The sequence below is a fragment of the Aethalodelphis obliquidens genome, unplaced genomic scaffold (assembly GCF_003676395.1).
Source record: "Aethalodelphis obliquidens isolate GAN/ISIS:26980383/991018 unplaced genomic scaffold, ASM367639v1 scaffold9, whole genome shotgun sequence".
NCBI lineage: Eukaryota > Metazoa > Chordata > Mammalia > Artiodactyla > Delphinidae > Aethalodelphis > Aethalodelphis obliquidens.
In genome coordinates, this window is record NW_020837953.1 from 7,937,669 (window position 1) to 7,955,264 (window position 17,596).

At 47.8% G+C, this 17,596-nt stretch overlaps 1 protein-coding gene across 1 annotated transcript; it reads right to left on the reverse strand.

Annotated features, from left to right (window-relative positions):
• Positions 1–722: 722 nt before the first annotated feature.
• On the reverse strand, positions 723–15,092 carry DIO1 (iodothyronine deiodinase 1). The gene is made up of 4 exons (XM_027108471.1): positions 14,713–15,092; positions 6,761–6,904; positions 3,599–3,798; positions 723–1,797 (listed from the first exon to the last, which is right to left on the reverse strand). The coding sequence occupies exons 1-4, from the start codon at positions 15,047–15,049 to the stop codon at positions 1,729–1,731; spliced, it is 750 nt and encodes a 249-aa protein (XP_026964272.1). The 5' UTR covers positions 15,050–15,092; the 3' UTR covers positions 723–1,728.
• Positions 15,093–17,596: the final 2,504 nt, after the last annotated feature.

Genomic DNA, 17,596 nt, shown 5'->3' on the forward strand with positions numbered 1-17,596 from the left:
AATAATGATGGTAACCATAAGAGCCAACACTTCGATGGCATTTTCTCCAAGTCAGGCACAGTTCTGAGTGCTTTATTTATGAGTCCTCTGTGGGGTAGGCCCTATTGATACCCTGTTTTGTAATAGTTCAAGATACAAAAGCAGCTTAACCAAAGTCACACAGCCAGTAGAGAGCACAGCTAGGACTCTGGTTTGAAGTTAGAGATGGGGTTTGAATCTCAGCTTGTTACTTACTGGTTCTGAGAGCTTCCACAAGTTACTTAACTCTGAGCCTTGGTTTCCTCATCTGTAAAACGGGGCTAATAATCTCCTCTTTGCAATATACAGAGATTAAATAAGACTACGTATCTGAAAGTGCCTGTGCCTGATAGATGATTAACAACTATTTTTTAAAAAGTAAAATAACGACATTAATAATAACATGTGGCAACTAAGGCAGAGCCAAGGAGAATGTGTTTTCATGTTAGAAAAAATGCTTCCCAAGTCCATTCTATTATGTCATGTTGTGAACGTAATATGCCTCCCATATGGATGTTCTCTGGCAAGGAGCTCACAAGACAAAACCATGTTAGACAGGTAACACATACAGACTGAGTGTTCTTCCCTCCAGAGGAGGGCCTTCCAACATATGTTATTTTTTCTAATCAGATTACATTGGTCTATAAAAAAAGCTAGAACAAGCTGACACACATTAGAAAAGACAGTGTAAATATCGCACTGAAGCCATCTGAACTAGCCTGATATTTTTTAATCATTCTGTATTAGCTTGCTGCATCTTAAAACATTTTCTTTCAAATCAAGTCACAGCTGTGTGTACTTTAGGCTGTGGCCATCATAAACAAATATGAAAAGAGGCAGAGTTAAAACAGATCAATACCAATGGTTATCCATTAGACTGATGTAATCTAACACAAATGACCATTAGGAGAATTGTGAAGAAATCAGAGAAGCAGAATTACAGATATGAGCTTCTGCATAACTGAATGACAGCTCTGTATTGCCTGTGGTCTAGTTTGGTCAAGGTTATAATGTTTTTAGGAAGCCAGTCCTCCCCACAAGTGGCTCTTGGTAAGTGAAGATAGTAGAAGATTCCTGGGTATGGAGAGCCAGACTTCTATGAAATATATTCAAAGATGGTAAAGTGAGTACCCACCTCTTCTACAGTAGAATTGAAGACATATTACCAGGGAAACTCACCTCTCATCACCCCCACCACTTTCTGGTTTAAATCTTTTGGCGAGGGAAGCGTTCCCATTTGTACTGTCTGCTCCCATTCCTACTCCTTTCTCTTTAAATTCCTCATCTCTCTCTAAACACCTGGAGTTATCCCCATGCTTAGTTCTAAAAACCAATCTAGTTATTAAATTATCAATTCCATAAATGGCAAATTTGGTAAAATGAAGTTACTTCATTTAAGGAATGCCATAGTGGAGTGGCTGGATGTTCAGAAGGAAGCGCAGGGAGTGCGCCCGCTCTCACGCTGAGACGTCGTGCAATGAACAAGGTCTCCACGGTGGGGGCAGTGTGGAGTTGTACCTTCTTTAACACTCAGCTCACTTGCAGCTTCATTTTCTCATTGTAACAGTTGTTTGCTTGGATAAGAAAAATCTGGGCTAGTGATTCCGCTGGGGACACAGGTCAAGAGGTAAATGTCAGCTGGGATGAGGGGCAAGCCAAGCCTTGAGAAGACCTCTTGTTGAGCACCTAGAACTGGGGGATCTGTCCAGATTAACTGTGGAGCTTTTCCAGAACAGCACGAACTTCTTCTGGACGGTAGTTCCAAGGGCCAGGTTTACCCTGCAAGAAAAATGAGTCAGCATTTCCAGATTTCCACCTTGCAGGAATATGTAGGTCTGGAGCTTAACTGAGAAATCTGGGCTGGTGATATACATGTGGGAGTCGTCAGGATGGTGTAGTCAAGGCAGGCACCCATGAGGTGGTTGAGATCACCCATGTGGAGTGGCACCAACACTTAATGGGAAGACTGGACAGAGAAGCAGGAGGAAAACCAGAGCAGGTAAAGTGAATAGTTTTAAAAGGAGAAAAGGGGTCTATACAAATAAGCTTCTCTTCCACAGTCAGACCTTCAGACCAGCCTTATCTACTTCTCCACCTCTCATCAAGTTCTGCCCACTCTACATCAAACTACCTCTGCCTCTCCAGTCCCACAGCCCCAGTTCAGCCCTCTTCATCTTCTGTTTGGGCAGCTGCCACACCTCCCCCCACCCCCAGTCCTCAGCCCCTGCTCTCTCCAGTCCATTCTTCACCCAATAGGCCATGATCTTTCTAAAGTACTGATCTGATTGTGCCTCTCCCCTGCTCAAAACTCTTCAGTGGCTCTCTTTTGCCCTATGATGTAGGCCAAACTCCTTGGTCCAGAATGAACCCTTTGTAACAGAAGTGTCCCTGATTCTCCATTCACACCCTTCCCTAATGTGTCTCAGTGCCTCTCCCCACCCTCTCCCCTATATTTGCAATGGTTTTCACTCACCATGTTCACGTGGCTGGCTTCAGTTGTCACCTCCTCTGAAAGGCCTACCTTTCCCCGACATTCAGAAAATTTATAGTCTGAGAGCTAACTCTGTCCTGATGTCTCACACCCTTTCATTTACATATTGTCTGTGCTGGTTTTGTGCTATAACAGCAGAACTGAACCATGTCGGCAGGGATTATTTGGCCCACAAAGTTGAAAATATTTACTATCTAACCCTTTACAGAAAAGCTTTGCTGATCCCTGTTCTGGAGTCTCACAGCACTCGGGCCAAGTTAACGTTCTATTTGTGTCTTCCTTACCACCTCAACTGTGAGCACCTTGAAGTAAGATGTGGGCCATTTTAAATTTGTGTTTGTGTTTACAGCGCTTTCCAGGGTAGGGACTCGGTACCTAGCTTGCCTCAATCGTGCCACTTTACTACCATGTCACAGGAGAGAGGAAAGGAAGAAGGACCTGAATCCTCATGCTGTGACCCTTAGCACCCTGAGGATTCATCTGCAGGTTGTTGCTTGTTTCACCTGTGTGAGTAGGGCCTGTCCGACCACGTGAACATGGTGAGTGAAAACAGTTGCACTGCGGCATGATCGCGAAGGGTGTGAATGGAGAATCGGGGGCACTTCCGTTACAAAGGGCAGAGGAGCATCCACGTGACTGGGCTGCATGTGCTTGCCAAGGCTTGAGTCCCTTCAGCAGCTATAAAACTTAATTTCCATCCTCTCAGGGGAGGCTACCAGTGCCCACAGGGTTGGAGGCTATGCTTACTCCCCTCACCCTCGCCAGGCTGGAAGCACTGAAGGGTGGTGACACAATCACCAGAAAAGAAGCCTGGACGTAATGCCTGTCTCGAATTCCTGCTTCAGCATTTCCAGCTCCTAACTGCAGAGTTGGTTCTCTTCTGGCCTCTACACCCCCTTCCACGTTCAGGCCTGTCTCAGGGTTTAGCGGCTTCAAACCCTGCCACTCCTATCCCATCCCAGAGGATTTGAAATTGAAATCAGAGCCTGTGCAGTGTGGCCTTGGGCAAGGCAGTTTCCTTCTCTGAGCGTTGATACAAAGTCCTGTCTTTGTCCTCGCCCTCCCTGGCGCCCTGCCCCAGGTCGCCACCTTGTACAGGATCCTGCCGTCCTGGAGCACGTACAGCCTCTCAGGCAGCGCTGCGTAGAGCTGACTGCTCTGGTTCTTCATTGTGTCCACCACCACGGGGCACTGGGGGCTCCTGTCCAGCAGCAGGCGGGCTGCCCGCAGGCGGTCCTGGAGATGCTGGTGATTCTTGATGTCCACGTTGTTCTTAAAAGCCCAGCCATCTGTAAGAGAAAGGCCGGACAGCAGCCCCACAGGCATGGCACCTACTTCCTGCCGGCCAAATACACCCCCGCCACACACACTTTTAACTGAGGGTTGCAGATGGAGGACTTCTCCACTTTGGCACTATTGACAACTTGGGCTAGATAATTCTTTGAAACAGGGGCTGTCCTGTGTGTTGTAAGGCACTGAGCATCATCTCTGGCCTCTACTCACTAGATGTCAGTAGCGTCCCCCTGCCTTCAATTCGTGACAACCAAAAATGTCTCATACATTACCAAATATCCCCTGCGGGACAAATATAACCCTCAGTTGAGAACCACTGCTGTAACACCATCTCCTCCAGGAAGCCTTCCCTGACACACCCAGCTGTGTGATATTGGGCGAGCTCTTTAAATTCTCAGTTTTCCCATCTGTTAAATGGGATTAACAGAACCTACGTTGCAGGTGGCTGTGAGGCTTACATGAGAGAACATTGCAGAATTCCCAGTACTCTGCCTGGTTCATAGTAGATGCTTGAAAGATATTGGTTTGTTTTGCCTCACTGCCCCCAAATAGCAGACGGGTGGGAAAGAAGCTGGTTTTCTTTTTTTTTTTTTTTTTTGCAGTTTTCATTCTATACTGCAGGTATTCTACTACTTTGCTCTGGAGATGCCCCACCCCCACCCCCAAACCAAACCCATTTAAGCTGCTTCACTTTAAATGGAAGGGGATTTTCAATTGGCCTCGTTTGCGAGGTGCCCATCTGCCTACTTAAAGAGAGGGTACTCATTAGCTAATGGGCCCACAGGTTGAAAAAATAACCATAAACTGCTACTGGCCTTGCCCTTCTACTTGGGTAGAAGGTTCTTTCAGAAGCCACGTGGCTTGCATTTATACTAATAGTTGCCTCCCAGGGTAATATAAGTTGCTGAAGTCCATCAGCAGAACTGGCCCCACCTGCTCCATGCTTCCGAGTCCTCTCTGCTTAGTACCTTTCCCCTAGGAAACCCAGCTTTCAGGAGAAATTTCTCAGTGGCTTGAGGTGGACAGCCCTGGGTCCAGGAAAGGGTTAAACCTGCTAGTCTGATTCCAGGAGAATGGGGGAGGAGACAGGTATCAGGACCAGAAACAATTTCTGGGAGGATCCAACCCCTTTTGTTGCAATGTGTACTTTTAGAGATCAAAGCGGGATCCTCTACCCACCTTATTACTGCAAGTGTGGTCCCTGCGCTAGCAGCCTCAGCACCACCTGGGGAGCTGCGTAAAGATGCCAAGTCTCAGGCCCCTGCGCAGCCCCACCGGGCCAGAATCTGCATCTTTATAAGATCACCAGGTGACTTAAGTGCACTTTAAAGACTGAGCAGCGCTGACCCCACAGGTAAATCAGCTTCGGCAGCGCTTTGGCCATCAGCTATGAGAACATCAAGGCATCGCCTCTTCTCAACGGTGGAGACCACAGACACCTGTAGGTGCCCAGGGTCTCTCTCTTTAATTGACGGCAGCTGCTCTCCCAAAGCGTATTTAACAAAGAGGCACATTGTGCTTGCCTTTGCTCTCCTGATACCTATGCTGTTTGTTTTGAATTTTATTTTGGAAATGTTCAAATATACATAAAAGTAGAGAGAACAGTTTAAGGAATCTCCATGTACCTGTTACCCTATGCTAATACTTTAAGTTGCCCCAGAGCCTTACATGAGGAAAGAAATGGGCAGCTAAATGAACAGTGTTAGGTTGAAAGCAGTTCTCCAACCTCTGGGTGCATGTGAACTAAGATGCAGTGGGCCTAGGGTGGGGCCCTGAAATGTGCATTTTCATCAAGCAACCCAGCTGGATCAGACATGAGGGATCTAAGGACCACGCTGGGGAAAGGGCTGCTGGACCAGCTTTGCTGAAAACGAATCAATAGCAATCTCTACACTTACAACACGTGGATAAGCCAGCAAGGCTAATACTGGCCTAAACGCTCACTTATTCACCCAACTATTACTGAGCACTGACTCTGTGACGTGTACTGTGCCAGGTGCTGGGTGACAGATGATCAAAACAGCCTCTCATCTTGTGGGGAGATGGGTGAGTAAATGACTCGTCCCCCTCAGCCACATGAGCCTTCTTGCCTTCTCCAATCTCTGGGTTTGAGACTTGGGCCAAACTCATGTGTTCAGTCCCCATGAAAATCAGGGAGACAGGGATGTGTCTGACCATCTTATAAAGTTCAAGGGGCTTAGACCAAGCTGTAGAAGTTTCAAGAAGGGACATGTCTGCCCATCGTAAGGAAGGACTTTCTCACAAACAGAGCTGTGCAGCAAAGGAACAAGATTTCCCATGAGGTAATGAAGATGAGTCATCACCTATTAGGGGCTGAAGAAAGGATCCCAGCCCCAGGTAGAAGCTGGCCCAGAGCAGTGGTCCTCAAAGTGTGGTCCCCAGTCCGCAGCTTCAGTGTCACCCGGAGCTGGTTAGAAATGGAAATTCCCAGGCCCCACCCCAGATCTAATTCAGACTCTGGGGTGGGGTCCGGAAGTCTGCTTTAACAAGCCCTCCAGGCGCTTCTGGTGCTCACTGACGCTTGGGAACCACTGTCTGAGATGAAACAAAGTCCCTTTGAGCTTGGAGAGGCTTGGAATGGATTTCACAGGTTGCTATAGAGCTGCCATTTCACTTGTGACATTTCAGGTCTAAATTCCTTGTGACTGTGCTCATATTAGCTCCTCTCCCTTGGTTTCCCTATTTATCCATTCAGAATGTTAGATGCTCTCCCAGCTAGACCTGTCGCTCCAGGTTTTCTGCTCTGTGTGCCTAGTTGAGAGCACAGACTGTGGAGTTAGCGAGTGGTGGGTAAACCTAGCAGGGACCGGGAGATGGTAGGTCCTCAACAAATAGCGGCTCTTTCTCTCTCTCCTCGTCTTCTCCCTACCCCCAACCTTGAGCAAAGGGGGGAGAGAAAGAGGGAAGAGGTGGAGGCAGGAAATCTTTCTTTTTTACCTGATGCATGTGCTTCTTCAATGTAAATGATGAGAAAATCTGCTATGGAACTAAAATCTTCAATAAGTCTCTTGAATTGGTCAAACTTGAAAATAAATGAAGGTCAGGTGCAACTTCCAAAATTCAGCACCAGTGGCCTGTTGCCTGAAACAAATAGAATCACGATCAACCAATAATCGACACACAGCATTTCTTTTGCAAGCACCATCTTCACTCCTGCTTTCATTCTATTACCTTTATTTCCCCTCTAAGATGGAGCCGGGGCACAGTGCGGGATGGAAGCCTGGAGCGTGGGATTTAGCAGAGGCTGGAGCCAGTTTACTCCACTCCAAAATGAGGGGATTCTATCAGGTGGTCTCAGCAGACCACCTGCACTCACTGGGTGGTAATTAAAATAAGGACAAGGAGAGTCCCTTTCATGCGGTTTATAAGGCAGGCACACATCTATTCTCTCATTGATGTAATTAGTATACTACAAGGTGGGTGATTTTTTCCCCCTGGTTTATAGGCTGGATCCATGTCACACAGCAGGTCTATGATGGAATTAAAATTAACATTGTGGCTTCTAGATTCTCAGTTTGGTGCTCTTTCCATTCAAAGCACCTCAGTTTCCTCACCCACAAATGGACATAATACCAATACTTACCTTATAGGATTGTTCTAAGGATTAAATAAGTTAAAACAGAAAAGGGCTTAAAATGGTGCCTGCCCATAGTAGGTGCTCAATAAATGTAAGCTCTTATGTTCTTAGCTCTCATCTCCTCCCTGTGAAGTGGGGAGCAGTGGAGGAGACTCCACAAAGGGGAGTGAAGCGTGGGGACTGGCCACATAATCGGCTGGGCCAGGGCAAAATGAAAATGCAGAGTCCCTTGTTCAAAAAGTGGGAGAAAGTGCCGTTAAATACATTAAAATAGAAAGTTTTCTTGTGCAGTATCTCTTTTGCCCTGGCATGCTGCTTTTCAGTTGCTGTTTAATGTCATGCTCCCCTGGACACAGGGATATTCATAGGGCGAATGCAGACTCTCACAGTCACCCAGGAGCCCCCAAACTCTGTGCACGTGTGTATGTGTGCTTGTGGCTGCTGGCTACCAGCTTTCCTTTCCCTCCAGCCACCAGACCAATACACCATGCCCCAGCCAGGAGCACAGAAACTGAGCCAGACATATTATCTTCCTACCTGCCATCACCCCAACCCACAGACTATTGCAACCTCCATGCAGGGACATGCTAGGTACCTTGATGAGGGGAGAAGGGGCAAAAAGCTTCTCCCGCCAAGTCACCCCCAGTCACTTGCCAAGTTGCTTCATGGCGCTGTCAGCCCAGGCTAGGGATGACCACCTCCACGCCCTAGTATGAGATGCGGTGGGATGCCCACACCTGACCCTAACCTTTCCCATACCTTGGTCCAGGCCCCCTCTGGGGCCAGAAGGTGGTAGCAGTCACTGGGTGGGAGCAGGAATGAGGCTGGATAGGCTGGGGCACTGGGAGCGGAGGAGTGGGCCTTAGAGAACGTGTTGGGGGCAGTGAGGCTGTGGGAAGCAGGAGCCTGTGTGAGCCAAGGCTCCAAGTGTCCAGGGCATGTTCCATTGTGGAAAAGTCTTCTCTTACAAAATGCAAATTAAAGATAAAGCTATTGGACTTCCCTGGTGGCGCAGTGGTTAAGAATCTGCCTGCCAATGCAGGGGACATGGGTTTGAGCCCTGGTCCGGGAAGATCCCACATGCCACGGAGCAACTAAGCCCGTGCACCACAACTATTGAGCCTGTGCTCTAGAGCCCGTGAGCCACAACTACTGAGCCTGCATGCCGCAACAAGAGAAGCCACTGCAATGAGAAGCCTGTGCACCGCAACAAAGAGTAGCCCCCGCTCGCTGCAACTAGAGAAAGCCCGCACGCAGCAACAAAGACCCAACACAGCCAAAAATAAAGAATAAAAAATAAATAAATAAATACATTTAAAAAAAAAAGATAAAGCTATTAAGAATTTCAAGACAGCTACTGCAGAGCATTCTGCCCAAGCTCAGGGCCCTTCTGAACATGGCACCCTGTATGATTCATTAGTCCCGCGTCCATGAAGTCAGCCCTGGTGGGAGTCTTCTGTAACTCCCCCAGTCTAGACTGGGGGTAACTCTAGGGAGCTGCTAGCACCCCGTGGCTACTTATGACCAGAGCTGACATCGCTGAACCCTTACCGTGCACCTATTAGATAGAGCATGGCAGGTCCCGCACTGTGACATGGCCGGTTTGTGTCTGTTTCCCCCAGGCTACTCATTGCACCTGAGGGTAGGGCCTGTCCCTCATTCTTCTTCATGTCCCCAACATCAAGCACACTCTCATTCCATTACAAGCATTTACTCAGCGCTCATACTGCGCAAGGTTCTCTGCCGCACACTGGGGATTCAGCAGAGAGCGAGAGCAGCAGGTCTCTGCCTGCATGCAGTTGGGGTTCTGTTTAATGGGGAGACAGGCAGGAAGCAAGCAAAAGCATCAATGAAGTAATTTCAAGTTGTGATAAGTGACACAAAAGAGACTCTAAAGGAGTGACCTCCTTGAAGACAGGTGGGTCAGGGGAGGCCTCTGAGGAGATGCCATTTATCCTGAGAAACAGGAAAGAGCCAGCTACGTATGGGCAAAGGCAGGAGAAGAGCATTCCAGGCAAACGGGCTCCATGTCCAAAGGCCCAAAGAAGCACAGAGCTTGGTGTGTTCAAGGACCTGCAAGGCCACTGTGACTGGAACCAGGCCAGGGGCAATGAGAGACATGACTGGAGAGGTAGGTATGGGCCAAAGCAGGCAAGCTCTCCCATGCCTTGTATAGCAGCTGGATTTTCTTCCAGGTACAAGGGGACATCATGGAGATAAAGTAAGGATGCTGGATATTTGTTGCAATTTTGGCTGCTCAGTCTCTAGCCCTCCTTCCTCCTTGGAATTTATGTTTTGTGTACTATTAATGGGGGAGCGCGCCCAGCCTTGCTCTGTAGAAGGCAGGGGGGCCAGGTCCATTCTCGCTCCCAGCAGCCAGGGCACAGGCAGTGACCCAGGCTGATTGGACTCTCTCACATAGCTCTTTGATCCTGGAGTTATTGAGATGGTAGAATTCTTCCACGGCCCAGTGGTAGCGCCCCGTCAGGGATGGTGGAGTCCTATAGTGGTGACGAATTCCCATGGCAATCACAGTGACAGCAGCTTCCAGGCCCAACTGTTGATGCTAAAAGATGGTCCAGGCCCAGTGCTCCAGCTGTGGTTGATTCTGGGGAGCCTGCAGCATCTTTCAAATACACTTTGTACGTGTGTAAATGTGTATGACTAAGAAAATCAGAGTGAGTTTCTGTTGCTTGCAAGGCAGAACTCTGACTGCTACAGTAGGCTGTGAGATGAAAAGTGGTCAGCTAACACTTGAAGATCACTCTGGTTGCTCAGTGGCAAAAGGACTGAGGGTGAGAATGGAGGCAGTTGGGGGGGTTGGTGGAATCCACATGAGAAATAATGGGAGTCTGGGCTAGTCTGTGTGCAGTGGGGAAGGGGAAAAGGTAGAACTGACAGGACTTGTTGATGGATGGGGAGTAGAGGGCATCTTAACTCACTTGTGGTTTATTGGGTTAGTTATTCCCTCACCTCATTCTGCAAAGGATTTGAAGCAGCTTATACATATAATAAATAAAATTATTTATTTATACATATGATAATAAAATATCAAATAAAAATGTAAAACAACCACGGCGCTCTGAGAGGCACAGAACAGGTCTCATGCATTCATTATAACTGAGCTAACATTTGACTCCGAGTTTCCATGTGGCCAAGGAAAAGGAGAAACATGATTACTTATATATTCCTCATTTTTCAGTACCTGAGGAGGAAGCAGGCCAGTTTCTCTGGAGATACAAAGTTCTCCTCGTCCTTGTCTCACAGATTTCCTCATAGGAGGCCCTAGGAGGCATTGAGAGGGCCTCCATTGGTCGCATCCTCACCCACGTGCAGGGTTTGCCCAGGTCACAGCAGGAGAGGCTCAGAGGCCAGTCATGGCCAAGTGGCCAGCCACTGGCCTCCAGTGACCCCAGGGAGTCACCCTTCAGATAAGAACAGAGGAGATTTAAGGTCAGGACCTGTGCAAAATGTGAGCTGTCTGGAATTTTGTTCTCAATTGGATAAAAAAAATTCACCATCCACTGGTTAGGACACTGGAAGAAGCAGAGCCATTTGTTTAATTATTTATAGTGTGTCTGGGTGCAATGACCAGTAGTGAGGGCAAAGTTTAAACTTAGTTCCCTGCTTTCCTGCTAGCAGAGAGAGGAAGGATGGGCGCAAGTGGGTGGCTGTACCGGGGGCTGGCAGCCTGCCCATGTCCACAGGCCGCAGTGCAGAGGACACCAGTTCAAGAACATCAGGCAAGACTGGCAAGTCCAGTTTGTTTGCATAAGTGGGAAAACGGCTCTGTGGTGGCACTAGACTCGAACCCACCATTGGTTAGCTTACTGGTTGACCCCCAAGCCAGTAAATCAACTCTCTACGCCAGGCTCTCTCAGCAGAGAAAGCTAGTTTATAGTTGACCCTTCATAAGTATACCTGGAGAGATTCTAGAAGATTTTAAATGGGGCCTGAAATAAATCCTGTTTCAGATTAGCTGCTAGGTTCCAAGAAAAGAAATCATCCGGACTTGCCTTCTACCCCAACGTGCCAGTTAATGTTTTGCGGTACATGTGTGTCTGAGAGTGTGTGTATGTCTTGTGTGGGCACATACATGCAGAGGATAAGAGGTGGCTGGGAATTTCTCTGAGCCTCTGTTGTTTTCTCCAACAACAGAATGTACACTAGCTGAGAGTCCTAAGGCTCAAGTCTGGTTCTCACTCTACAAGAACTCTCTGTGTGACTCTGAGCAAGTCCTTTACCTTCCTGGGCCTTTGCATCTGAAAAATGTAAAGATTGCTTTAGATTATCTGTAAAGAGTTTTCCAGACTTTCCAGTCTGTGGCTCTCAAATGAGTTCATATTTATACCTAAAGCATACAACAGAGCTTTTTAGTGAACTGGTGGGTTTCCAAAACACATACAGGATGTCTTTCTAATAAGCAGGACTGATCATGTTAACTTCCTGCTTGAAAATCTTTCTAGAACCCACCAATACAGGATAAAGGATACCCTCTTTGCTAAGACGCATGAGGCCCCACAAGCTCTGATCCCTGATGATGTCTCCAGCCTCATTCTTCACCCCGTCATACCTCCCACACCCCACTTCTGCCAAACTGACTGAAGCCCCTCCACATATCAGACCTCTGCTGCTCCTCCCCTCTGCGTGGCTCTGGTCACCACTCTCCTCTTCCTCACCCACCTCAAGGCTTCGGTCCCTAGACCATCAGCTCACCATCCTCTTCTCCAGGAAAACTTCCCCTGGCCACCTTCCTACCCCACCTGACTCCTCCCAGAACTGCTGGGTCCCCTCTCCCGCTCCATCATCTCCCTCTGTGAGTCACGAGATCTTCCAGTTGTGTTGATTTCTGTGTTGTCAGTATCTATTATTTCAGGGGACTCTGGGCCAATGTGCTGAAAGCCAACTCTATTTTATAAATAGAGTTTTCTTTTGTCTCTCAGACTCCTTCTCTCTCCATCTTCAGTTTCAGGTGTAGCAGCAGGGAGCAGAGACAAATAGAACAGTCTTTAAAACGTACACTGGAAAAAAACAAAACGTACACTGGCTCACTGGAAGGTAAACAGTTAAAATAAGCAAGTGAATGCTGTGAATTGGCCGTGAGGCAAGTTGGCTTTCATGGAACCGATCACTAGACCGTCAAAAGTCAGCAAATTGGCCTGGTTCTATCACAGCGCTTGGCACGAGGTAGACGCACAGTAAAGATTAGCTATTACTCTCATTGCTCTTATTATCAGTGGTCACTTAGTGAATGTTTATTGAATAAATAGAGGTCATTTCAGCACAATGGTTTAAAGTCATCAGCAAAAAACTCTTCCCCTTCCGTCTGATTGCAACACTCTTTTCAAGCTATAAAAATCTTACTCATTCTTCAAGGCCTAACTCCAAAGCCACTTCCTCCAGGAAATCTTCCAAGCCCTGCAGGCAAAGTTCATACCTTTGTCTGCCCGCCTCACGGAACTGTACGGATTTGTTTATTACATCTGTCTGTTCCGTGGAACCATACATTCCTCAAGCAAAACAGCAAGCTCTTTCCTAGCTCTGAGTCCCTGGCATCTAGCTGAGGGTGTGGCTCATAGGGAATGCTCACAAATGTCTGTTGAGGTGTATTGAAAAAACAGGGTGAAGAAGCCCTGATTCTGGGTCTGACTTGGTCTCTCACTGGCCCTGTAACCTTTGCTCTCAGTTTCCTCCATTTCCGTTTTAAAATGAAAACATTGGATCAGGTCAGCCTTTCCCAGAGGTTGTTCTTTGGAACCAATATGATGATGATAAGATTTTCCTCTGGTGGAGAGTGGGGAGTTGTATGTGTATGTTAGGAAAATTGGTCAGTGCCGTGTTAAAGTTTTTTCAAGCTTTGTTTGTTTTTAAGCTTCAGGGTGTCTTGGAGCCTTTTATATGTTCATGTGCGCGATGAACTTCCGGGAGGAGAGTATAGTATGCAGTGTTTCCCAAACTATTTTGACCAGGGAACTCTATGTAGTAAAGCACATGTGTGGGATTTGGGTTCCAAAAAACATGCTTTGAAAATCACTAGATTAGCCAGCTGCCTCAGGGGCCTTCTCTACTCTGCTGTGTCTATACCCTGAGAATTCAGAGATGAATCAGACACAGCCCCGTCCCAAGCCTTCCCACTGGGCGGAAGGATGACACTTGAGCTTCGGTAGCCGGGTGCTGGGTAGGAAGGATCAATGTCCAGGAGAGATGCAGGCAGAGATCCATGAGTTCAGAAGGGAGGGAGAGCAGGCCTCAGTGAAGGGATCTGAGCTGGCTTCACAGGGAGAGGCATGAGAGCAGGACCCTGCCGATGAGGAATGCTGGTGACAGAGGGGAAGGGCCAACACCACCAGCAAAGGCAAAGAGAAGGGAAAGCACAAGGGATGTAAAGAACCAGCAGTTCATCTGGAGGCAGTGGGCCTGAGGGGAAGCCTGCAGGTGAAGTCGGGAAGAAAAGCTGGAGTCAGATCAGGAAGGACCTTCAGCACAAGGCTGAGCCTGGGTTTCGTCCCAAATGCAGATGGGGGCTGCTGAAGGTTGGTGAGCTGGGGTACCAGTCATCCAGGAATGTGCTTGTGGAAGGGGAATCTGGCAGCCATCCACAAGTTCGGTGGGAAGAGATGGCAAGACGGGGAGGAGGAAGGACAAAAAGGGAAAACTGACCAGAGAGGCCTTTAAGAACCCAAATAGAGCTGTTTGCCTGGGAGAGAGAGAGAGAGAGAGAGAGAGAGAGAGAGAGAATCTTCAACAGATATTTACTGAGCAACTACCATGAGCCAGCAGCAGCTAGGGGGACCCAATAGTGAGATAGAGGCATGATCTCCACCTGCACAGAGCTTGCAGGCTAGTGAAGGGGACAGACATTCATCAAATACCCACACATAATTACAAACCACAATGGGTGTGATAAAGAAAAGTTTAGGATGTTAAGCATAGAAGAGGGAGTAGGCCAGGGTACCGGGGGTTGGCTTGTCTCAGGAAGTGTCACTGGGCAAGAGTGGACCAGGTGTGGGGTGGGGGGTAGGGTGGGGCGGCAGTGAAGAGCATCCCAGGCAGAGTGACTGTGCAGTAAGAGAGGTGCTGAAGGAGCTGACAGCCAGTGTGGATGGTTTGCGGTTTGATTGCCTGGGAAGGGGACGATGCCACTTAGAAGAACAGAACCCAGGAGAGGTGCTAGTTTCAGGAAGTGGGAAGAGGACAAGAAGCCAAAACAGAAGCAGCTGGATTAGTAGCATTCAGGCTTTCCAACCCACCTGCCCACCCCCATCAAGCACCCCCATCCAAGCACCTCTCAAGCTTGGACCAGCCTCCTGACCTTGCATGAAGTCCCAGATGTTGCACCTCTGTCCTGACAGGCGGACCACAGGGCAGTTTGGGGCTCGACCCCCTTGCTCCGTCATGTCCTCCAGTCGCTGCCAACGGACCTTCAGGATGAACCAGAAATACTGGGCACTGAAGAAAGTGGGTATCCAGTTTTCATAGGAGAAGTGGGGATTCTTGGCCATGCCAGTCTTCTCACTCATGGCCAGGATGTTCTGCTTGACCCTCCTGGGAAACAGTGTAAGAAGCACTTTGCCCATGGCCACGTGCAGGCCCACCTGAAAGAGCACCCAGAGCCTCTTCAGCCACAGCCCTGGCAGGGGCAGCCCCATTGTGGCAGAGCCAGAGCTGGCTCTGAGGCTGGTGGGCAGAGCAGAAACCGCCGGGCCACAAGGGGTGGAGCTGAACAAAGGTGCAGGGTAGCAGCAGCCAACCCGGATATGAAGAAGGTGCCAGGACAGAAGGTGTTTGCCTTCCTGTCAGTGGAATGGAAAATTCCAAGCCAGGTGCTAAAGGTCTGTTCTAATGATCATTTCTCATTCTTTGCCTTAGCCTTTGAGAGATACTTGGACTGGGAAACTTCAGCTCTTAAATTCTCCCTCTGATAAATTTTAAAAACAAAAACTTTAAAAGGTCACACTTAGAGGGACTCCGTGTTTCTTTAGAAAGGCTCTGCTATAAGTAAGTTCTAATGTTAAGTAGTCTTTTAATAACGTCAATTGTTCTTTCCTACAGAAGGATGCTTTTCCCACTCACAGCTTCTAGCCGGTGGTTGAGAGTTTCTGGAGGCATAACCCTTCCCAGAGGATCTGGGTCTGGAAGCTCTCCAGGTAGACAGAACTGGGAAATCTGGAACTGCGCCTCCACTTAGCACTGGGGGTAGAGTAATAAATACAACACTTTGCTCTCGGCAGGGTGCAGTGTAGAGCAGGGAAGGGTCAAGTAAACAGAAAATTACCATTTAGTGTATTAAGTACAGAGAGGGAGGTTGAGTGGGGGCTATGGGAGCATGGAGAAGGGGCAGCTTATTCTGTTTAGAGAGGTCAAGAGGAATTCCCCAAGGAAGTGATGTCTATGCTGAAACCAGAAAGACAGAAGAGCAAGCAGTAAACCAGGCAAGTGGGGTCAGTGGTCCTGGTGGAAGGAGCCACACGTCCAAAGAACTACAAGCTAGAGAGAGCCTGGCTCATTGGAGAAACTGAGAGAAGAATCACAGAAGCTCAGAGAGGGAAAGTGTCTTAGAAAACATCGAAAACCACTTTCTTTTTTAAGCAGGGAAACTGAGGCCCAGAGAGGGGAAGTGGCCTCAGGCCAGTTCTGCCATTAATAATTTCTAAGGAGTTAATTCACAAAGTTTAAGATTACCCCTCCTGAGACATTTACATACCTGTGTGTTAGGGCAGAAGGAAGAATGACAGGAAAGTGCCTGTCACCTCTAAAAAGTGTCAACCTTGGCCTCTAGCACACAAACTTTATTTAGAGAAAGAAAAACCGTCTCCAAAAGATGTTCTCTTTCTGAGCATATCAATGCAAATGCCACATGCTGTGCCCACAAAGTGCAGGCACCTGCCTCTTCAAGCCATAATAACCCTCATGTGTATGTAGCATTTTGCCAGGTCCAAAGCAATCTTATATCCCTGGTGTGACTTGTTTTTTCCTGTTTTTGTTTGTTTTTAAATAGGCTATTTTTTGAGCAGTTTTAGATTCACAGCAAATTAAACAGAAAGTACAGTGAGTTCCCATATACCTCCTGCCCCTGCACATGCACAGCCTCCCGCACTGTCCATATCCCACCAGAGTAGTACATCTGCTACAACTGATGAATCTATGTTAACAAATCATTATCACCCAAAGTCCATAGCTTACATTAGAGTTCACTCTCGGTAGTGTACAATCTATGGGTTTTGACAAATATGTGATATATACGTATCCACCATTATGGTATCATAAAGAACAGTTTTGCTGCCCTGAAATCCTCTATGCTCCACCTGTTCATCCCTCCCTCTCCCCTGGCAACCATTCATCTTTTCAGTGTTTCCATAGTTTTACCTTTTCTGGAATATCATATTGTTGGAATTATACAGTATGTAGCCTTTTCGGATTGGTTTCTTACACTTAGTAATATGCGTTTAAGAAACCTCCATGTTTTGTTTTTTTTTGCTGTATGCGGGCCTCTCACTGTTGTGGCCTCTCCCATCGCGGAGCACAGGCTCCGGATGCGCAGGCTCAGCGGCCATGGCTCACGGGCCCAGCCGCTCCGCGGCATGTGGGATCTTCCCGGGCCGGGGCACAAACCCGCGTCCCCTGCATCGGCAGGCGGACTCTCAACCACTGAGCCACCAGGGAAGCTCACCTCCATGTTTTTTCATGACTTGATAGCTCATTTCTTTTTATTGTTGAATAATATTCCATTGTCTGGATGTACCACAGTTCATCTATTCACCAAATAAAGGACATCTTGGTTGTTTCCAAATTTGGGCAATTATGAATAAAGCTGCTGCTATAGCCTGAATGCTTGTACCTCCCCAAAATTCATATGTTGAAACCTAATCCCTAAAGATGGTATTTGGAGGTGGGGTCTTTGTGAGGTGATTAGGTAATTAGAGTAGAGCCCTAGTGAATGGGATTAGTGCCCTTATAAGAGAGACCCCAGAGAGCTCCCTTGCCCCTTCACCATGTGAGGATGCAACAAGAAGGTGGCTGCCTAGGAACCAGGAAGTGGACACTCACTAGATACCAAATCTACTGATCCCTTGATGTTGGACTTCCCAGCCTCCAAAGCTGTGAGAAAAAACTTTCTGTTGTTTATAATCTACCCAGTCTACGTATGGTATTCTGTTATAGCAGCCTGAATGGACTAAGACAAATGCCATAAATAT